At 45.2% G+C, this 24,420-nt stretch overlaps 1 protein-coding gene across 1 annotated transcript in view; it reads right to left on the minus strand.

The window, feature by feature from the left end:
• Positions 1-24,420, minus strand: part of GALNT17 (polypeptide N-acetylgalactosaminyltransferase 17) — a 223,823-nt gene that overhangs the window by 138,864 nt on the left and 60,539 nt on the right. Inside the window, exon 3 of the mRNA XM_032993700.2 lies at positions 4,755-4,921. Within this exon, the coding sequence (XP_032849591.1) occupies positions 4,755-4,921 (167 nt within the window). The remainder of the gene's footprint in view (positions 1-4,754; positions 4,922-24,420) is intronic.

The following is a 24,420-nucleotide window of genomic DNA, read 5'->3' on the forward strand; positions in this document are numbered from 1 at the left end:
TAACAGAGTAGGACAGTGAGAAGCATTGCCACATCTTGAGAACACCTTCCCCCCAGCCCTCCCTTCTTCCCGGGCTCAGCTCTGCTCCCGATATCTCTACCTCCTCCCCCAGTGGCGCAGGGGCAGGGAATGGGGGGTGCAGTCAGCTCTGCCACTTCCTTCATCTTCGGTGAGGGGAGTGTCCAAAACTTGTTACCCCCTGCTCCATCGTGGTCCCCCTCTCACAGGAGACAGTCCTCCACAAACTTTCTCTGACTTGAATTCCTCCCATGGGCCGCAGCGTTCCCCACACTGCTCCGTCATGGGTCACTAACTTCCTCCGACTGGATTCTCTCCCACAGCTGCAGCCCTTCCCGAGCTGCTCCGGCGTGGGACTCCCCCGCATGCTGCAATCCTCCCAGCACTGAATTACAGCAGCGGGGCTACCTTTTTCCATGAGACCCCGGCCTTCTTCGGGCACAGAACCTTGATCAGCCGAGCAGGAACGACAGGCTGTAAATCAATGTCTGCTCCACCGTAGATCTTCATGGGTGGCAGGGGGGGGCCGCCCTGCCGTCTCACCACAGGATACAGGAGGGTCTCTGCTCCGGCACACCTCCCCCCTCCTTTCTTCCTCCGTTCCTCCACTGACCTTGGTGTTCATGCAGCTGCAGCAACTCCTCCTCACAAGTCCGACTGCCCGTCACCACGTCCCTTCTTAAATACGTTATCGCAGAGGCGCAGCCGATTGGCTCAATTTCCCAAACAGAAGTGGAGCTGACGTGGAGCTGGGGGAGCTTCGAGAAGCTTCTCACAGGGGGCCGCCCCGATAGCCCCCTCCCCTGCCACCAAAAAACTCCACCACTCACTCAGCCCAGGACATTCCACCCCTCGCCTCTGCGAATCACGTATTTAAGAATTAAGAGATCCAACATTCAGTACAGAAAACAGTATACACATCAACATCAGAACAAAGAGTAGGCAAAACCAGACTGAAAGGAACTTCCCCACACCCATATACTGACAGAATACTGAGACACAATACAGAACATCCACCCATAGTCCCTTCACCACACCTGAAAAAAAACTTCCCCACAATTACAACTACAGACATTACAGAGATCATTCCACTAACGGAGTTCAGTCTGTATTTTGCTCATTACCTCTCCCAATTAATATCCTTATCAAATCGCAACCCTCTGCCCCACGTTGGGCGCCAAAAAACTGTATACTGGTGAGCAGGGCTCGGTAGGCATGGGCCAGTCCCCAACATGTTGCCATGATCCGCGTCTCTCTTGAGTTACCAGGATGACAGCATATCTCTCCTAAACATTTTACTAGCTTCTCAGGATCCTGCACTTGTTCAGGGGTGAATTTCCAGGACACCGGGGGTGCCAACTCTCCTAAGTACTTGCCCATGCTATCCCACACCCCCAGCCACTCATAACCCTCCAACCTTGGGGGGGATCTCCGAGTGATGTTCAGAAATAGTCGCTTAATCCTTATCCTAAACACAACCCGAACAGCCTTTAGGAACATGACAGCTCCCAGCAGTGAGACAGCACCTCTCTCTCCCTTCCCCTCCGGCAATGAGAAGGGACAGAGAGCCAGGCTCGGGGTTCAAGATAGGACTGGGATGGGGGAAAATCCCCCTTTTATGATCATGAGCAAAAGGCAGACTCGTTAGGGGAAGAAAAAAAAGAACATACATTTATTACAGACACTAACAACACATAACAGAGTAGGACAGTGAGAAGCATTGCCACATCTTGAGAACACCTTCCCCCCAGCCCTCCCTTCTTCCCGGGCTCAGCTCTGCTCCCGATATCTCTACCTCCTCCCCCAGTGGCGCAGGGGCAGGGAATGGGGGGTGCAGTCAGCTCTGCCACTTCCTTCATCTTCGGTGAGGGGAGTGTCCAGAACTTGTTACCCCCTGCTCCATCGTGGTCCCCCTCTCACAGGAGACAGTCCTCCACAAACTTTCTCTGACTTGAATTCCTCCCATGGGCCGCAGCGTTCCCCACACTGCTCCGTCATGGGTCACTAACTTCCTCCGACTGGATTCTCTCCCACAGCTGCAGCCCTTCCCGAGCTGCTCCGGCGTGGGACTCCCCCGCATGCTGCAATCCTCCCAGCACTGAATTACAGCAGCGGGGCTACCTTTTTCCATGAGACCCCGGCCTTCTTCGGGCACAGAACCTTGATCAGCCGAGCAGGAACGACAGGCTGTAAATCAATGTCTGCTCCACCGTAGATCTTCATGGGTGGCAGGGGGGGGCCGCCCTGCCGTCTCACCACAGGATACAGGAGGGTCTCTGCTCCGGCACACCTCCCCCCTCCTTTCTTCCTCCGTTCCTCCACTGACCTTGGTGTTCATGCAGCTGCAGCAACTCCTCCTCACAAGTCCGACTGCCCGTCACCACGTCCCTTCTTAAATACGTTATCGCAGAGGCGCAGCCGATTGGCTCAATTTCCCAAACAGAAGTGGAGCTGACGTGGAGCTGGGGGAGCTTCGAGAAGCTTCTCACAGGGGGCCGCCCCGATAGCCCCCTCCCCTGCCACCAAAAAACTCCACCACTCACTCAGCCCAGGACACTAACCTTACTGGCTAATAGCATCCTCTCGTTCCCTACACCCACTCTCCTTGCATACTTCCATCGCAAGGTTGCCGAGGACAGAGCCACCTTGGTGTTCAGGTGTTGTACGACCCTCAGCACAATCTTGGCCCATCGCTAGGGACCCTGGCTGTTCACAATCCCAAAGCAATCAATGCATCCTCGTGGTGGGATGCAGAGCGCACATTGCCTAGGTGTGCAAGGAGACTGGGATTTTCCCACCCCCTGCACGTGATATTTGTCCCTCAATTTAAGGTTACCTACCTACATCTGCCTCCCCGGCTAGGTGGGTGCCACAAGGCACTCCGACACAACCCAGGCAGCTTGGTCAGCCTGCAAAAACAGGCACAAAGAGGAAATCCCCGAGCTGGAAGTGCTCCAACACGCTACGAGCTTTGGCCACCCACCTCACCACCCCGACAGCACCCTGCTGCCATCCAGCCCCACCACCAGACCCCACCAGCACTGGCCCAGCCCTCGCAGCAAACCGCCAGGGAAGACGGTGCTTTGCAGTCTCAGCGGTGGATAGAGATTTCATTCCACATCCTCACTGCCAGCTGCAGTCTCAGCTTATTGGCGGGGGGCGGGGGGGCGATGCTTTTTGAAAGGATTCATTTCACTGTCCTGTGCTTCCAATAGTGTCTCCAGAGTACTTGACTCAATATTAGCCCCAGAGCTGCTGAATGATGGGTGGGGGCTGTTTAGAAACATATTTCTTTGTGCATGGCAATGGGTAGAGAAGCCCAATAATTATTACCAAAGAGTTCTCTTTTAAACACTGTTCCTCTCTTCACTCCATTGATATGGTAAAATTTGGAGAAGCAGCATCTCATTTTGGTGTTTTGAATCCTCTAAGTACTGGGCAACGCTACATACTGCAGCAACAGATCACCTGCACTTTCTCTTCACTAGCCAAATAGTTCCAGCTCTGAAATCCCACAGCTTCACTGGTGCACATCATCCTAGCTTTAGCACTAGAGCTGCTGTGATTTCCATCAGCTGAGGAGCTGCCCTCCTGTTTCTTTTACTGGTAATTATAATTCATCAGCTTTCTATGGTGCTCATTACTGTGGTATTTGAGTGCCTATTTTTACAGGCTTGAATAGCTTGCTGCATACCATCTCATCTCACTGCAGACAGACAAGCAACCTCTCAGGCTCCCTCTGGAAATGAGCTCTCCACGTCTTGCACCCTCCCTGCTCTTCCCTTCTGATCACAGCGTTCACAGCACACATCTATTATTTTTTAAAATAATATTAAAAGCATGCCGTACAATAACGAAAACAGTAATCAAAGTAACTTAACTATTTGCTGCTCCTTATGAAGATTTTAACTACCCTAATGACATTTTCCAACCGTATATCGGAGAAAAAAGTCTTGGAAGAATTCGAGTCTGAAAATGCTTTCACATGAAACTACCTCCAGCAGCTTTGTGTTATCAGAAGGCAGAAGGGAAGGTATTGCAACAGCCACTGAGAGCAGGTTGAACCAACTGATACACGCTTGTAATGTGGGAAACCTAACATCCCACTCCACGTTTTGTTGTGGCCCGACTTGAGCGGGTTTGTTTCTTCTTGTCTTCACTTACCTTTCTCATATCAAAAACATATTATAAGAGGAAGGAGGGCCTCTACAGGGTCCCAGCCATTTATAAAGCCTGGGACATTATTTTACAGACAGGGAAACTGAGGCACACACAGAGAAAACGTCTCGTTTAACACCACTGCAAGGGGCCAAAGCACAATAGCTCACTAGGCTCCAGGCTCTTGTGCCTCAACTCCTAGGTAAATATTTAGAGGTGCATCTCGGCAAAAAACAAAGCAGTATTATTATCTTTATTATTAGAAACAAGGATACACCTGAAACCAGAACTTCCGAATGCTACCATGAAGAGAATGGTAAGATAGCTTTCTGGTTTCCTTTAGATTTCAGCTACACTTTCAATCAATAATTATCTTGGATTTTAACTCTGCTTTGATCCTGTTCTTTCTTTGCTACAGATGCTGGAGAAAACTAGTGTGCTAGCCAGCACACCCACCACCTCCCACCACGTGCCTCCCAGCAGTGTCACCGTTCCCAAAGAAGCCCAACTCCTCCAAGAGATTTTAAGAAATTAATCCTCCTGGTGTTTTGGAGATCTGAGATCCCAGTGCTGCTAACCTTCATCGCTGTTGTCATCCACAAGGATAATCTCCTTCAGGAGGTGAGCTGGCGTATGATTAACAGCGCTGTGCACCGATCGCAGGATAACAGAGAGCGCTTCGTTCACGAAGATGAAGATGATGGAGATCTGGGGCAGGTCCTTGCCGTATTTCAGCTCTTTGCACCTGTAGCACAAAGGGCAGAGAGAGAGACGGGGTTAGCAGAGCACAGGCGAGGGCTGACACCTCACAGCTCAGCACAGTCGTGTGTTACAGCCGCCTGGGCCTAATTTCAGCAGTGCTGTCCAGGAAGAGATAGCAGCAACAGAGAAGATCCTCCCAGCTCAGAGAGCACCGAGGGCAGGGTGCAAATCCAGAGTTCACTTAACTGAGGTTGTGTTTGCCCCTCTGTGTATGCCTGTCTGTAAGAAAAAGCAGCTGCCAGAAGACAAGCAATTACTTCGGCTTTACCATTTAAAGTGAAACTCCACAATCCTATTCTGGTTTAAGATTAATAGGTGCTCAGAAAAGAGCTTTCTTCTTAAACGGCACTTGTGAATTTTCTTCCCATTTGCTTGGGAACAAAATGAATACAAAATGACCCCTGGTTAAATGGTCTTAATAAATGTTTTAGCTCTCTTTGCAGATACTTCCGAATACATTCCTGTCTCTGAAGTACCCCAGCAGAGCATTGCCATGAAAAGGTGCCTTTATACTTCGCATTCAGGATACTTAAAAACGAAAACTTGTGATCATCTCTCTGGGTTTCAGGAGTAATTGCTTAATTCAGCTGGTTTTGTAGCTGGGTATCTGCTTAGACACATTTCTGCATATCAGAGCAGGACAGAAACGGAAGAAGCTCCCAGGTCACCTACCAGCCAGCTCCATCCCCGGCAAGCGACAGGTTCACATTACATCGATACACCAGACCTGGAGACCAAGGACACCCAAGGAGCAGGACCAGGATAGCTGGAAGTGGAAGAGGTCTTCCAGGTAACCCACAGCGCTCCAAGGAGCACACATAACTCGCAATGAGATACAGATGTAGTTTTAATGCCACACTTTACCCTAACCAGAAACCTAATCTCAAAAAAAGTACTTGCAGAAAGCAAACAGGCAATCTTTACAATTTAATCAAACTCTCCAGCTTTCCCTACAATAAATACACGCAAAGCAAGAAGAAAGAGAGCCTTCCCACTCCCTCTCCGCATTCATGACAGATTAGACATGCAACATTAGCAGTGTCGCAGAATTACAATGAGCATTTACCAAGTAAATCCTGCCCAGATAAGCAAAGAAAGACCAAACACACAAACGACATCCCAGTGTTGCTTCAAGCCCGTTGACTCCCCAACAATGACTCTGTATTTAGTGGTACTGGGTGTTTCTTAGGCAACAGCAGGCTTTCTTCGGACTCCAAAATGAGACTTGGGAGACAAAGATTTTCACAGAAACAGAGTTCTTTATGAATCTTCTTTCGTTAAACAAGTATGCTGAATAAAAACAAGGTTGTATTTCTTGAGTTAACTATTGCATACCCTAAAGCAAGCCAAGCTCTCTACAAAAGCTGAAAATGATCTTCCAACGGGAATATCTCTTTTTAAAATGAATGAACGGTCATGATGGGTAAAGTGACCCTGAGATGCTGCCACTAAAGTCAAACTAAACTGACTTTGAGATTAAAAACCTGCTTTTGCTATATGTCGATATCTGCTAAGCTGAAGAGAAGGTGGTCACAGGAGCAAGAGTATTTCCTTTTAATCATTGCACACCTCTGGGCAGCCTTCCCCCGGGGCATGCTTCAGGGGGATAAAGAGCTCAGTTTGTGATCAAAGAGGTTTGGAAGAAAATCCAAACCGAGCCCTTTGAGGTTCATATCTCCTGCTCATTCCCACTCGCCCTGCACTACTCTTATCACAGTTCTCTTTCCTCGATTGCTGAGGACAGGCGAACAAAGATATAGGGAGAAGAGATAAATCAGGGGAAGGAGTGAGCACGTCCAATACCCACATTGTCCCTACACACAAAGCTGCAATTCTCCAAAGGCAGGCGGTGGGAAGGCACAGGCTTTGCATAAACACCGTGCTCTCTGGTGGCTTTGGTTGCAACCACAGGAGCAGAGAAGACAGCAATTTAAAACCAAATTAAGATCAAGTTTGTCAGTCTTCCTCACACGGGCTCTTTTTCTCTGGTGCAAAAAAACAGCTGGGTTGAGCAATGCTCTCTGCCCGCAGCCACGTGCTATCAGACTTCAGCCCTCCGGGCTCCACCACAGCAGTTCGTTATTGACAAGTTGACATGTCAACAATTATGCATGAACGCGTGCAGGAAAACACCCAGCGCTTGGGGCTCTCCTGGGGTCAGGGAGGGAGCAAAGGGGAAAAAAAGAAAAAAAAAAAAATGCTTGAGCTCAAACATAATTAGAAGGGCCAGTGCAGATCCTGTTAGAAACATGAGGAATGATGAGCACGTGAAGTGGGAAGTGGTGGGGTTTTGGCTGTTTGGTGGTTTGGGTTGTTTTCTTCTAAGCATTTTAAATAGAAAAGGGACTGATCTGGAATCTTTGGTTCACCCTTATCGCTCAGATCATTTACAGGTGGAGACACAGAGGTCTGACTGTTTTACTCCTAGAAACATTTGAGGCAGCAGTTTAGCAGGGATGATTCCGGGTCAGCAGGGCGGGACCCAGCTGGCTCCTGCCGGCAGCGGGCAGGCGAGGCTCCCGGGCTGCCCATCGCTCCAACCTACAGAGCCCTGTGCTCCATCTCCACCCTCCTGCACCCCGAAGCACACCGGCCTTCAGCCCTAAGGGGCTGCATTTTCTGCATAAGGTGGGAAAACGCGTGATGTAAAATTTCTGCTGTCTTCAGTGTTTCAAGCACAACCCAGAGAAACGGCACAGAAAAGCCAGCAGCAAGCCCGGGTCCCAGCAGGAGCAATGACAAAGGGCTCAAGACAAGTCCCAAGCAATGCACGGGCTATCAAACCACATCTGAGATGCATCTTGCCCCTCATCCCGCAGATACAACCCTCAGGAGAGAAAGCTTTTGGCTGCCTGCCAGACAGTACCTTCAAAATTCAAATCCCAGGTCAAAATACTTCTAAATTCAAGATTCGAGTCTCACTAATTATCCAAAAGGGAATGCTCAGGGCCAGGATTGGATTCTGGTACAGCTGTAGTCCTCAGCCCAGACCACAGGCTGGTCTGTTTGAGGATTAGCAATTAATTAGATAAATGGGATATTCGAGAAGTTTCTCTGAGGAGATCGAGGCTAAGCAGCACACGGGAGACAAGAAGCTCTAGGAATAAACCTGTTATTCTGAGATTTTGCCAAGTTTTTCTAGAACCTGAATTAACACCAAAGCAAATCTATTTCTTACGTAGGCTGGAAAACCTTAGCAGCTCCTCACATCTTCTAGGAGAATCTCAGGCTTTATTTCTAACAGCTCAGCTCGCACCGTATCTGGTCTGCCCACAAGCAAGTCGCAGTCCAGTAAGTTGGATTGCCAAGGGAACACTCCACACATTTGACAACTTTTAAATTTAAAAGAAATACAATGGAGAGACCACCACAATACGTTCCTGTTGCTCTCAGTGATTAGCTACCCACAGGGTTAAAGACCAGCACCTCATTTTCAACATAAATTTGTCCACTTTCATTTTTCCATCATTACCAAAAAGCTGTTTCAGAAACTTTCCCCCTCCAGGTATCAGGTGCACATCAGCCAAGTGAACATCTGCATGTGGGCCCAAGGCAGAGCTGCACAGCAGAGGCACTGTGCCAGTTTACAAAAGGGCAATGCCTGGCCTTCTACATCTGAAAACACTTCGGATTGGAGAAAATTTAAGCAGCCTGCAGTCGATCCCTCACAATCCTCTCTTTGCTAGATGAGAAACAGCACAGAACACTGCTTACTTGCCAACACCTGTAAACTAATTAGTGCAGGTTACACAATGACATTTTCCCCACTAAATCCTGCTCTCTTCAGTTAAATGTAAGCTGGCACCTGCTTGCAGGATTTATATCAAAATATCGTGAATCAGTAGCAAAAAGAAACGGATCTCTTGTAGTTTTGTCTCACATTTAGATCAATGGGTTATCAGAATAAGATGCATTTTATGTCCCAATAAATCATGCTTGTCTATGTCCCATTAAATCATACTCACAAAACTCTCTAAGTTTTGAGAGGCTGGGAAAAACCTCCTAATGTATGGCACTGAATTTAATTTAAGGACCTCACTGAGCTCTCACTGAGAAGTGTCGCTTGTCCTTAAACAGGGGAGAAAGGGGGTTTACTCCATCCTTGGTCCAAGGCTCAGACACATCTTTTTTCACTTCAGAAACATCCATGGATCAGTTTCCAGTGTCCCCCTCACCCACCCCACGAGGGAGCCAGGGAGGAGGAGGGCTGCGGAGGCCACGGCACTACCGGACTGTGGACACCAACACCTTTCTCGGGTCCAAGATCTTTATTCTACATGAAGACCCAGTCTGCAACCTGAAGAAGGTGCAAGGAAACACATGAAATAAAATATATTTACAGAGGACATTTTTTACTGTGAATTCCTTGTGGTTACTGCTTTATGTAAGAAGCCATTCAGAAACAAATGAAGGATGAGGAGAGGAGGTGGGGGAAGGGGAAATATGGCTGAGTTTATGCTGAACAGCTTGGCATACATCATGCCCTATTAATCAAGTCAGCCAATTTCAAAACACAAAAAAAAAAATCATCAAGTTTTGCTACGACGTATGTTTGTCTGCTGCAGGAGTCTGCCTTTGAATCCTCCAATCATTTGTTTTATGCTCACCACACAGCTGTAAATCTACTCTTCAGTGCAGCAAGTGAGATTAGGATGTTTATTGGCTGTCTCAGTAACAGAAAAGGGATATCATATCATTTACTGCTTCGTGATCCCACAGCAGAAAAATAACCTGGAATCACAGCAAACACTCCTGGAGCACAAAGAGGCCACAAAATGGCAAGTTACATTTAAAAAACAGTTCTTCCTGCTCAGTGATTTAACATGAGCCACTCTATTACTCAATTAATACATATCAACTGTCTTCTGGGGTGCAAAGCTATTTCCATCAACCACCTAGCATCACACTGTCCAGTATCAGGCAACTGAGAGCCAAACTCAGACGCTTTCTACACCTTCCCTATCCCAACATAAGCCATTTATCAGCACTAATCAGTGCAGCTAATGAACAACCTGGAACATGGACTGTTCAGGACAAAACAGGCACCCACTTTATGATCCTTCAGTTCCAGATCAAACCATGCACAGAGCTGACCGTGGACTTCTATGCCGATGGTGTGACTTGATAAACTGTATATGGTGCATCTTCTCCTGTGGATGACAGGTGCTGTCAGGTAGCACCTTTCACAAAAAGAAATAATTTAATGAAAGAGACAATAATGCATTATATTCTTTCAAAGTCCATAACCACAGACAACAGGACCATTATCCCATTCTTTGGAATGAGCCACAGCATTCAGACACTTGTTCAGAGAGGAGCTGGACAGATAGACCTGCAGCTTGCTTTTCCCCCCAGATTACAAAGCAGAAATACTGCTAGTACCAAGAGATCCAGTAATCACTAATCCCAGATGCTGCAAATATTATATTCATCACTGGCTCTAGAAGTTATCTTCCACCTTCTGCGATATGCCTCACTCATGCCCTCCGCTCCTAACAGCACACACAACTATTTTGCACAGAACCTCAAATCTTCAAGACTGTCACCATTTTCATAATTTGTGCCTTTTGTACTGCTTCCTTCCCCCCAATTCCAACATAAATATGCCTACTAAAGTTTTAAGTGGAGATTAAATACCATTAAGCAGAAAGTACAGCTGTCCTCATTTCCAGTGAGGAGGCAGAACTCAATAAATTTGAAAAGCCTTTGCTCAGATGTGTCCTGATTTTCAAATATGTCCAATAGTTTAAAAGTAATACTTGAATCGAGATAAAAAACAGGCTTCAACAGTCTATCTGAAAATGATCCACCAGTAACCTGATTTTCCTAATGATATACCTCTAGTAAATCGTTCCTAATGCCTATTATCCAGCCTGAAGCCATCTCTCCAACTGAGGGATGCAGTGCAACAACATGCAGAGATGGTCTGTCAAGATCCAGAGAGGCACGAACTGGGAAGAATATTGGGTGGTAAAGAAGTATCAGAAAAACACTGCTGAAGGAAAAGTATCTGCTGCTGCAGACTCAGAACACTGATGATGTTTTTAAATCACAGTTTTAAGCAAGGTAGAGAAAAATCTAACCTCACACCCACTGTGCCTTGAAACACTCGGGTAAAACAGCCTCACCATCTGTTTTGAGACGTATTTTTGCATTGTTTGGAGCCACACAGTCACAACAGTTTGCCACAAGCTGTTTTCCTCCAGGCTGGTGCCACCTGAATGCTACCTGAGGCACAGTTTAGAGCATAAACAGAGGTTCTGCTGGCAGATTTGGCCATTCGCCCTTTGGTCTGCAAATGAATGCCCTAAAGCTGATCTCCACCACAGCCCACCTGCACAAACCCTTCTGCAAAGACCACTTCCACCCCTGCACTCGACTCTGTTCCCCACTGTCTAGGATGCCAACGCAATGGCAAGTGAAGCCAAACAGTTCAAGAAATGCCAATGAAAACCAAAACCTTCTCATAAAGGAAGCATTCAAACATGCCCTACAGCTCAAGGGAAGAAGCAGCACGCAGGGGTCCTGGGCAAGACCACAGTGCCTAAGCCAGAGAGCAGAAGCCACATCAGAGCCTGAGGAGAGAACAACCATCTTCCCTCAAGTTGCATTTTTATTTTTAAACACACTTCTAACCAGTAACTGAAGAACAACAAAGATCAAAGGAAAGCCAAAGGCAGCGCAGCTGTATCTGTGTGAGGTCTTACAATATAATAAGAGGAAGGATACACCTCCCCCCTGACCCCAATCACTTGCCTGCCCTTGGTTCAAAGCCCTTCCCAAATAAGCTGTAGCTGAGGTCCCCAATCCATGCAAACCTGCAAACCTGTCTGGCAGGCACGCAGTGCTCTGGTAGGAGCAAATTGGGCATTGTGGCTCCAGCACAGACCATCAGCAAGGCAGGTCAGCCGCTCACCTTGGTGGTGAAGCCTTCCTCAGTCAGCAGCGAAAGGAGAGGTCCCGAGGGGCTCCTCAGCAACCACTGCCAGCTGCAGAAGCAGACCCCACGCTTCCCTCCTGGCCACGGACACAGAGCAGGACTTAGCTCGGGCAGCTCGCTAAGGGCAACAGCATCAGCACTCCCTTCGTTCGACTGCTCCAGGACTGATGACGCTGTTTTCAAGATAAATATATGCAAGTGCAGAAAGGCAGCAAAGGCAAATCAGCCACTGTGTGCCAGGCTCGGGTACCATCATGGCAAACAGCAGAGGAAAATACCTTCTGAGCCTCTGTCACAGTAAGAGCAGAACTTGTCCTGGCGGGCACAGCAGGCAGGCAGAGGAAGAGTTCAGAGCTACACTGCAATTTGTTCACCTCGTAAGGCAGCACACATCCCTGCCCCATACCACCCCCTCCGAGACACCCAGCAGAGCACTCGGGTACCTTGTCCACACACACACATCACTGCCTGGAAAGCATCTCTGTTTAGAGCTCCACAAAGCACAGGAGAATTTTACCAACTCCTTACATTCAATAACCAAGACGAGCTAGTAAAACTTTCTATATGCTATGCACAGCAGGAAAGGGCACTGGCATGCTGAAAATCCCCAAAACACAAAGTCCCACCCTATAGAACAGCACCGGATAAGACCAATTCCTACTCATTTTGAACATGAGCGCAAAGTAACTGCTGTTATGAGAAAGTAACACACCCTATTTGGAGGCTTAAACGTGGTGCATGCTTTAAGTTTCCCACTTCCACCACTGCAGGAGCCGTCACTACTTGACAGCTGAAGAGGCGATGAAGAATGATGCACACAACTGCCCAGAAGTGAATTACTGGCAGACCAGGAACGTAGAAGTCTACTGTAAAAACCTCAATATCACGTAGAGTAAGATTTTCTTACCTTCTCCCTGCTGACGCTCAGTCCTCCCTGGCCTACCCATTGTTTTGTGTCCTTCCTCCAGCACGCAGCTGCTAAGATTCTCCATCCCTGTAACCCAGCATGTGAAGGACACAATGTATAGTATCCATGCTATAAGGAGGATGGCCAGCCTCTACTCTGCTTTGGATGGATATCTAGTATGAAAAATACACACAGGAGAAAAGGTCAACAAAATAACAGTAGGATGCTTTTTTGCAGCCATTGGAACAATTTAACTGGTCTGACTAATGTCTGGCATGGGTAAGAATTACGCAGCATCATATGAGATAATTTTTGGAAGCACACAACGCTGTGTTATATGCTCTTAAGTTAGGGAACACATTGATGGCCACATGCAGTATTGGACCCACTGCTTCTGCTGCCACATGGCAGAGGGTCTCAGGAGCAGAAGCCCTCTGTGCTAGCTTTGACAGGTGCTCAGGCTGATTGATGACCAGTGTATCTATTTAACAGCTACATCCTCATTAGCTTTGACGCTACATCATCACTCATCTTTGCAGAAATGCCCTTCAGGGCCATTCAAGACACAATTCTTCCACACTGCATAAAAGTGACTTCCCTTCTACATGTACTTTTGAAATGCAAACAGCAGAAACCACCATGGAAAAGGTTGAACATCCATGATCTGCAGAATATCCCAAGTATTTATGGCTCCATGTTGCTCCCACATCCTATGAAGCTACCCCTGTGGCTACTAATAGAGGCCCTACTGGACCCCTCTCCACCTTTTTTGTGTGATAAGCCACAGTAAGCACTCCTGAACTGGGCAGACAGAAATAGCATGAAAATCTGTGCCAGTTCTAAGGTGTCACAAACGGACAGGGGAACCCCAATCCTACATGGAAGGATCCTATGGAAGAAGATAGGGTACACGAAGAATTTGGTGGTTCTGATGGTGGAGACAACACTTCATTAAAGAAGATCCTGATGATGAGTTTTCAAAGATTTTCTCCTCTTGTACATACTAGAGTGGTTAGATTTCCACCCTCACATGCACATTTTTTATTTTTAACTCTGAGCACCCAGTAGTTCCCCCAAGTGGCTCCTGACGTATAGTTATTAATCATTTCTTTGCTGGCCACCACATAAAATAAATCCAGCTAACGTGCTTATCAGAAGCTTATCCCTCCCTGACATTTCATTCTTGTGTAAGGCTTGAGGGTTTGAATATTTAAATAGGCAAATATTCTTTTGATTAGTAGAATAAATGATTCTTGTTACTTACTGTCCTTAAAAACACTGTTAGCATCATGAAAGTGCTCAACTACGTTGGCACAGCTTTTACAGGATTTTGTAGATTTTCCTATAAAATGTGGTTCAGCAGCAGACAGAGAGTTCAACTTAATAAGCTCATAAATTTTTAAATGCCTTTCCTACAATGATATATGGAACTGCAGCATTAAAGCTAAGGGTGCTTAAGAGACAACTTGGTTAGAATTTCTGCACGTTAACTGGAATTCTCCCCCAAATTACTATCATATAGATTACTGTTTCACTAAACTCTTAGAAAGGCAAGCTGGAGCAAACATTATCTTGCAAATAAAAAAAAATATCAATACATCTCTCTGCCTAGGAAGCTCTGACCCTTCGGTTCCCACAACTGCACTTTCAGAGCACGTACCAACATTTTTACCCCATTATAGAGACAAAGCACCAGAACTCTTGCTGGAGCAAGGTCCCAAGAGCAGGTTAACACACAGTGTGGTTTATAATCCCACAGCCAGCCTACGGGTGCTGATCACCAAGTACATACTTTTCAGGATAGTGCAAGCAATGATGTCCGCTGCACCTGCTTCTTGCATAGAGCCCCCCGGCTCTTTTTCTGCTCCACATCAGTCTCACAGTGACTAAAAACACACCATGACAAGGTAGGGCTAAACACAGATCAGTGGCGTGGCCCTGCATGGCCATGTTGCAAGGAGGCAAACGTGTCCCTCAGAGCCACCTGGACACCACAGCAGAGCTGGGGACTCTCGGTTTGTCAAGAGTCTTCAGGAGAAGGAGGCTTCTCTCCCCTTAACTAAGGCATCGATGACTTGAGCACCACATGATGTTGTTCAAAGAAAACATTACCATTGCTTCAAATGAAGGAATGAAGAAATTAAGTGGTTAACCCCCAGGTGACAGGAGGTCAGTGGAGCCCAGGAACAAAACCCACAGGTCCTGCTGCAATGGCTCTGCCCGTCTGTTGGCCTATCTGTCATTCCAGGCAAAGTGCATCTGACAGGGAGAAAATTTAGGAGCATTTTTTTGTCTGTCTGTTTTAAAACAGTCCCCTCCAAACAGAGCCGAAAGCTGAATAATGTCAAAATAGGCATGGACTGAAGGAACAGGCTTTGAAAATGGCTGTCTGTAGCATTTTACGAAGACGGGCATCATCACATCAAAGCGAGAAGCACCCTGACCTCCTATGCGGTGCAGAGCCCGAGCTATCAGGCTGCAATGCAAGGTCTGCTCTCGACTTCATCGCCAAACTGCTGAGCAGACCCTGTGTTTTCATGGAGGAAGGACTGGCACCGCGCCAGCCAGCGCTGTCAAGCAGAGGAACGCTGACTCTGCTACACAGGGGCAACCAAATCCTCAACAATTACAAGCTTTTAAGTGTTCAGAGAGCACAGGATGAAAGGCAGTAATGTAAAATCATAAATTAACAGTGTATGTTTTGACATCCTGTATTAGAGGCGTCTACTAGGCATGTAGCTGATCATGTAGACACAATACTGGATGTGGCTAATTAAGAGACATGTAGTCTAAGGTAGAAGTCAAAGCTCCCATTGAGGTCAATGAAGTGACACTGACATTGCCAAAGGACAATTTATTCCACCCTTCTATCCAAGGTATAAAGTATATCGCTGTCTGGTATAACAGACTGATGCAGCTATTTTTGGGTACGTGGAAATGCCTTTTCTTCTCCGCTGATCACAGGCAGACCTAGACTGAACGTTCAGATGGGCACATCCAGCGAAGTGAGCCCTTACCCTCCCATCAGAGCCTCCCAGGCCAGTGATTTCAGGGTGGCAATCACAGCAGGAAGCTTTACCAACAGGTTCACAGCTCTACTCAGGTAGGTTGGTATAAAACTGTCATTGCTGTAAGCCTTACCTGCCAAATTTAAAATTAAATCCTTTGTATATAGCCTTACCATAGGAGCATCTTGCTAGAATAGATCTCATGGGAACTCAAGATTTTGACATCCCCAGTACATACTTAGGGCAATGAATAAGAAAAGTGGCCAACGTTTGTGCTGCCTGGAACAGAGGGTGGAATGATGCCATTGCTGGAACAGCTAGTATAAAAATGATGAACTTAAAAGGCAAAACGGAGTTTTAGAGATAGCTCTTCTTTTTCTGTAATAACAGATCCACTCTGCTGACGGGTTTATGAACTGGGAAGATGAAGAGGTTTTTAAACCTTTTCTGTTATGTACAGAAATCACTGTTTAAGTTTACTTAACCTCTGTCAGAATTAAATCAGCCTCAGCAGAGGGGTGCTGCTCACCTCTGTCTGGCAAATTTCTGCACGGAAGTCACACAAGAAGAGCTCTACAACCCCAGCGTCTTGGAGCTGGCACCACCACAACCCACCCACGTATCCACACAGCACAGGCTGCTCACCGAGGTCAGGATAACACACCATTTGGTAAGAGATACTTACTGCTTCATTTGAAAAAAAAAAAAAAAAAAAAAAAAGTCCCAAACAATATTAAAAGTCAAAAAACAGAGGATGGGACTGATTTTGATCTGCATTTCTACTCGTATTCCAATTTCAGGCACTAGGTTAACTGAATGCAATTAGCTGGCTATAAATATTGGTGCCCCCTTAATGGTAGGGGACATTAAGCACAGAGAGGTTAATAAACTTGAAGACCACATAGGTAGGTAGCGATAGAGTTCAAAAGCAGTGACTGGCCACACTGTCTGTACTCTAGTTTTTCATGCAGCATTTTTTTTCCAGTGCAATAAATGCAAAAGTCCAAGCATTCACTCCAATATGCCAGAAATTTCCCTTTATTCCACAGATGAAGATCCACACCACCACTGTTATTCTATGGTTAAATTTGCTCCTGTGCAGCTTTTCTACTCTTACAGCTTCCATTCTCCACCTCTGCCAAAACAAAATACAAGAGAGACAAAACTGGGAGACAAAGCTAACCAACACGGAGCTGGAACATGCAAGGAGAAGGACCACACAGTTTACCTCAGAGCAAAACAGTAACACCACCTACATAGCTACTAGGCATGTAGGGCCGGATCCAACCCAATACAGCCAGTCAAATGAGAGCTGAATTGCTACAGGGTTAAGAAAAAAAATCCCCTGCACTGTAATTTTAGTGATGAGCTGGAGATGTCCCATTAGCTGGGTATCAGACCTTTTTTGCTACGCCTATTCAATGCCCAACTTTATCTGCAGATCTAAACGACAACAGATCCACAGCTACCTAGCATAGACACTGTACTTCAGAAAGTCTTTTACTATTCCTTAAACCCAGAGAACATGATATAAGGCTATAGATTTGTTTTCTGCCACAACAGAGACACTAACAGGAGTATCTAAAGCCTGACACACATGATGTCAGCTCCTTTCTCACCCTGACCCCACCAACAGTCCCCAAAGGAGACAGATGCATCCTGAGACTTTAGGTTGTAAATACAGACTGCCTTATTAGATGAATTTTTAGTCAGTAGTGTTCATGATATACTTCACTTGAGCAGACACAAAACATGAAGAGCAAACTCATATACAAATACATAGAGCGACACAAGGTCTACAGCTTCCCGATACGTACTTGCCATGTACCTGTACACACCGGCGGTTTGGACGTACACCTGCAAAGCACACAGTAAGAAAATTCAGGAGTCTTCTTCCCTCTCCTCACCTTATGAATGCCACCTGACTTTCACCTGCTTCCCACAAGACATAACACAAAATCTTCTCCCGCCTGCCCAGTGAAACTTAACACTTTAATACATGTCCCAAGAATTGGCTTTGCTTTTCTGCCTGCAGCCAGTAGCTATTCAGGGCTCCCCTCCCCGCCCAGCACACACTCTGCTTTGCCACAGAATACCAATATGTACTTTGTATCAATGCGGCTTAAAACCTGAGAGGTAAATTCTTAGGTATCAGGGGTTCACCCATTGGATTGAATGATTTACTCATGACTGGGCTGCAAAGCGCCGCGGCTGAAATACGATTCGTTACAAATCATGTTACTATCTGTTATCTACACACACACAGTGGTGCATACACACACAGGCAGGTTCAAGCTTGCTCAAATTTCCTTAATCCAGTCATATGCACTGCTTCTCAGCTGCTATTTACGTATCTGTACTGCTTTTTGTTTTTAAATCTCAGTAGGAAAGCAAAAACCTTGCATATCCTTCTGAACTGGTGACAAGTAATTCCACAAACTGAAGCTATTGATTTCAAATGAGCTTCATTCATGTTCTCCTCACAAAAATAAAGCTTCACCAGGAAATGAATTGATCTTCATTTGGCTTTTGTAAAGATTATGAACAAGCCTAAAAGAAAGCAAGTGTTCAGACTGCTATTCATATTGCCACTTCCTAATCATGTTCCATTCATCGATTGCTTATTTTAGCTTGCATGCTGCTGATTCAGTTGCACGTCTTCTTGCAAAAGAGATTATCAATATTAAATCAATTGTGTCTACGCTATGAAGTAAATGGAAAAGCAAACTATTTTCAATTATCCAAGCATCTTAAAAGACCTAATGCTGTTTGGTAGACTTTAGCGTTTATAGATTCGGAACACTAGATTCTCATAAACTATTTCTGATCATTAAAACTCTAAAACTCCCCACATTGCCCCGAAAAATTTGTTTCTTAAAGCACCTACCTTACTTCCAGTAAATACTTTTCAGTAATGTTACACTTTATAGTTTAGAATTAAGATATCAAAAGTATGAATTACAATTTAAATATTACAGGATATACAGGCATTTCTAAATGTACATTACTTATTCAGCAAGTTCTAACAAGAAGTGAACTACTGAGTTGTAAAAACAGAATGAGCAGAACAGGATTTATTTTTGTGAGGGGCTCTTGTAGTAAAGTTATTAGGTTCAGACAGATCTAAGGGACATAATAGTCAGAGCAATTACGAGTGTCACATCCACTTATCCATCTCTCCCCATGAACACATGCTATTTCACACACACGAAGAAAAGAGTCATTGAGAGATCCTTGGTCTAGGAATTACTGAATGGCCACAATTTGGGGACAGCAGGGAGGAAGAGATGAGGAAAATTCAGTAATAAACTCTAAAATTATTTCAAAGGATTCATGCTTTGTGGTTGACTGTCATCTGAAACAAACCCCTGACCGCAGGACAAGCTCAGCCCCAGCCCGGGTCAGCCACCCCAGCGAGCTGCACACGTTCAGACCGGCAGCTCAACGCAACAACCCACCAGCCAAGAGAGCCAACACACCCGACTGCCGTGGATGCTGGAAAACTACAGAAACAACTTCAGGACCGATGCTGTCAGACACCAGTGTTTGACTCATACCTTTGCCTGGTCTGGCTGTGAATATGCAACCAATTTAAAAGCTCCCGCGGCAATAGAAAAGCTCTCTGCAATATACAGAAGCGGATTGGTAGCACAAACACACAAGTTTTGATTCCTTTGGAAGCCAGCTTAGAAGAATTGTACCTGAAGCTTAATTTGGTTCATTTATTTTCATAAGCATAGTTTAGTCAGAAGTATTTATGATAATGCAGGTATTTTTCAGCACCGGAGTTCAGAAGAGCACAAAAGCAAGTTGTTAAATTATATTGATCCCATCCTCTGCCAAAGCGTGCATTTAATACTTATGTTTACATTAGTAAATGTTTTATGGCACACTTCACAGATAGAAGTCTTCCCTGAAGCATCATGTTCCAAACTTACAAGAATAGGGAATAATTTTGTAGTCAGGAAGGGAAAATGACAATTAGTGGAATCTATTGCATAAAAAAAAAATTAGGTACCACGTCTATAAATCCACAGTCACAGCATTTCAAGATTATACTATGCAGCATAACAATAGTAAAAGAGTCTCATAACAGCCACTAAACAAACTCTGGAGTTACTTTCCCAAAAGCACTTTCTTACTGACTGAATTTAAAGATGATACTGTGATGTCGAAGCTCTGAAGCCTTTTGACATACTTCTGACTCTACACACAGCATGCACGGTTGTCAGACAAAGTACACTTCAATGACCTTTAGTGCAAAAGAAAAAAGAGAAAAAGAAAGTTATCCTATGTCCCTATCTAAATCCAGAATACAAATAAAAAATAGAACCCTAAACTTTTCAGTAGGAAGTCAGACACTTTCAGTTCTAGGGTGATTTTTCATAGCTCTCAGTGGAGCTAACCCTGCCTGCCCGCATGCGTGTGCAAGGCACCACAACGCTCTGTGCCACAGAGGTGGCTCACTCTAAGAGGTCACAGTAGCAGGCATAAAAAAATAATCAGCAAATACCAGGCATGGCTGGAAAAGTGTGTCTTTAGAGACTTTACTTGCACAGTTTTCAAAAAAAAGAATTACTGGAAGTTCAATAACAATCTCTCCATACACACATATTGGTATGCGCTGAGGAACAAAGATCAATACCAGTATTTATTCAATAGCACACTAGTTTGTATTAGTACTGGAAAAGCAATGCAGCAATGAAACAGCTTTTTCCTCTCGTGCAAATCATCCAGAAGTCACCAGCAGTTGTACCACCATGCCTGGAGAGGCAGGTGGTGCACATGGCTGCCCCGGCACCAGGCAGTGCCTGGGCACACAACGCACCAGCAGCGACTCTTCAGATCGCAAGTGCCTCGATGACGCCAGAGAAAGAAAAACCCAATTGTTTCAGGTCTGAATCTGGGTTTGCAAAGACCTTCCTACGCTCGTGGTCTTCAGAGCGGAGAGGGGCCAGATTTGGCACGACCTCAAGCATTCCTTTGGAGAGGACCACGAACATATGCAGCCTGGCAGAATAAAAATGCCTAAAGCCACACAGAAATCGGACAGATTGGGCATGATGGCACACACAGATAGAAAATAACCAGCAGCCTTGAACTGCAAAGCTGATCTAGCTTTGGTGAGCCTTCTTCTGAGGCATGTTTCCTTTGTGTCAGAGCCTTGACACAAATACTCACTGCTTGATTTCTTTACTTGTTCTCCCAGAAAATTTTCAGGTGGCATCTTTCCAAGTATTGGAAAACATTACATTTCCTTTTTTATGGCTTCAGCCATAAAAAGCCCAGGGCCAGAGCACTGTTCACACAATACTGGATCAGACCCACAACTATCTAGTAGGAGAGAAGATACACAACTAGTTCTGACTTTTTCCTAGAGATTAAAGTATCTTTTAATACACTCCCACATGCTACTCAAACAGAATTTCACATCTGAAACAGTCATGGGTTTTTTCATTCTTACACTGTCTTGATTCCTCACTAGTTTTTCCTTCAGTTATTTGATGAAGAAAAATCACTACATCTTGACTCTCTTTTCCTTACTACTGTTTGTACGTAAGATTGAAAAAAAAAAAAACAAAAAAAAAAAAAACATGAAACAAAAATGGCTTTGCAAAAGATAATGTATTGTGCATGCAAGAGAGAAAGAGCTCTTTTGACCTCCTTTGTTTGCAATAAACAGCAGTGACTGCAAATACACAATCATGAAACTCTATTTCCCAGCAAATATCACCAGCATAATTCAAGTAGTTTGTTTTTGTCTTCTTAAGCGCTGTCCTTCTCCTCAGACTCATTTCATCAAGCCTGGCTAAACACCCTAGGGCAGGACATGACTAAGTAACTGGCATAATATCACAAATGTGTGACTCCAGGAATGATCCAGCTTCTAAAAACTTGAGAAAACCACCAATAAAGAGCTCTCTCACTTGTTGCAATATCTGCAGATCTCAGCCATGTCTACCAAATCGAACATCCTCATTTGGGCAGGGGGGAAAGGCAAAAAGCATTTTGCTTCAAGCAAAGCTTGAAGGAGGTTGTGTGCTTTCTATTCTGGGGAAGAAACGAGACACTAAAACGAATGTGATGCCAGACGTATGAAGCAGCATACAGGACAGTCTCCTGCCCAAGTCATGATATGTGCTGAGAAAGTAACTCATTTCAGTATCTTGGTACAAGAGAAAACTGAGACAAAGGCACACACAGCACCAGGTCTTTTTAGTTATTTTCCCAGTGGAAGAGATTTGCTCTTCCTCACAAGAAAATAAATAAATAAGATAGCACACAAAACTTTCCTGAGGCCCATCAGAGCCAACTGCGGGGCACAGGTTGAGCCGCATGGCACAAAACACTGCCAGTCTCGGACAGGAATCCTCTGAGAGCAGGTACAGCCAGTGTCCAGCACAGGACAAGAACATCTTGGGCCCAGCACAAGAGATGCAAAAGCAGGTGTGCTCTTATGGGAAGGAGACTGAATTACAGGACTCCAAGGCCCATCCTCCTGGACAGTCCTGATGTGTCTAAGTCATATCCACATTCATGATTTTCCAAACATGTATTCAGCTCTGATGATAAAACCAAAATCCAATTCTTTGGCCCTGCAACTTCCCAGTAACCTGAGTGGAGGCTGAGATCCAAAAGTAGCCCCACAGCAGAGGGAAAAAGCCTCTCCGGAGGTGAGGAGAGACACAGAGGGAGCAGTGCCTCCCACTACAGCTTGCTCCCTCCAACCCAGAATATGTTCTATCACCCAGTATATACATGCTGGGAGCCCCCAAAGGGCGCACACAGACCACTTTAAATAAAAATAAAATCAAGAATGGATTTAGTTCCTTTATGTTAAGTAAGTTGTCAAAGAACAACCCGAGGTCTTCTCTAAAACTCTGTCTTTTCCACTACATCCCAAAGAAAGACTTTCAACTTGCTGCTACAGAGAAGCCTCTGGTAATAAAACCAGCTAAAGCCAGATGGTGCTAGAAAGCCCAATTGCTCCCAGGCTCCCAAGGAAGGCAGCTACAGAAATAAACAGGTGATTCAACCGCTTGAGACACTTGAATGTAATGACTGACTCAAGCCCCAAACACACCACTGGGAAAAATTAAAATCACATCAGTGATATGTAACTGTTTAATCTTTAGCAATGACTTCCTGGTGATGGCATAGCTCTACCCAGGACACTGCTCTAAGGCCATGTGGTCCAGTTAGTAGATACAAACCTTTTACCAGAGGCATCCTGTGAACACACAAAAGCAGTTCAAGTTCCTGATATACATCGCCAAAGTTCTCCCATGCTTTGCCTGACCCATATGCAGGACCCACAAGGCAGGAAGGAGGAAGGGGTAGGGTCTCCAGGCTAGGAAGCCCTCAAAACATCTGGAAAATCAAGCTGTGAAAATTGCTTATCACACCATTTTACCTCTTCACTTGAATATCCTGAAGCTTTCTGGCACAAGAGCAGCTGTTGAGAGATTTGCAGCAGCAGGAATATGTCATCTTCACCCAATGGTTCAATAGTCCTAACAATTGTGGGTATTATTTTTCTTGAATCTACTCCTTAATCCCTTAATGCCATAAAATACCACTGAATCAGAGCTTAGCAGGATTCCAGAAAGTAACAGACTGTTAACGAGATCACGAGAACTCCACATTTATATTAGATAGGATTGAAATGAGAGAATAGAGAAGACAAAAAGTACCAGATGGGCAGATTATGTCATAGTTTTCCTTATTATGATTTCTTCAACCTGAAGCATCTGGTAATTCCACTATCGGAGATTAGATACTGGATAAGATGGACAGGCAGACAGATCTAACAGCAATTTTTATTTTCCGGCTACACATAGAAGGGGTTCCCATTAAATCATACATCACAGAATAAAATAGAAATGCATAAAATCTAGTACCAAAGCAGGGAATGTTAGCAGCCTGTAGGATCCCATGTAAATATGCTTCACGTTCATTAAAGAAAACAAGACGTCTTCTTAAGCACCACCCCACCTCCCCCTCACTGGCAAGCAGCAAATGCTGTGAATTGATCGACAATAAAACTCACAGATCAGCCTTGTCCTTCTCAGTTTTTGAAAAAAATTGAAGAAAATCTCTTCAGCTCATTTTGGTTTTGAGACTTATGTAGAAGTCCTGCAGTCTGCAGGCAGCACCTTGGGTACTTCCAATCTAGAAGCAGTAATTGTTTTCCAGAACATGCAGGAATCTCATCTTAAAGTCCAAAAACCTAATCAACCAAGACAGAAATGTGTTGCCTATGCCTATCTTATTAAGCCACTGTTCCACAGCAAGGCTTGAATTAAAGTCCCTTGCACCAAAATACTAGTCCCTCCCATTTTTTAGCCAAAGGACTAGCTTTCTCAGTCATCCAAAAGGTAATACCATTATCTGATTCAGTCCAAAAGCACATTGCAATGCACATCCAACACAACCTTCCCTCCTCAAGCAGAAGGCCAGGATCAGAAACATCGATATAAATAAACTCAGGACTAAGGTCTGAAAGGCACAGCTCCCTTATGGTATCAGTACCACACACGTTATTTCACACATCTATACTATCAGCAGCACTTCTTGAGGAATCGGTACAGTGGAAAGCACTATACTGCTCAAGTAATGAACAGCAG

The sequence above is a fragment of the Tyto alba genome, unplaced genomic scaffold, assembly GCF_018691265.1.
Source record: "Tyto alba isolate M040663 unplaced genomic scaffold, T.alba_DEE_v4.0 Super-Scaffold_19, whole genome shotgun sequence".
Lineage (NCBI taxonomy): Eukaryota > Metazoa > Chordata > Aves > Strigiformes > Tytonidae > Tyto > Tyto alba.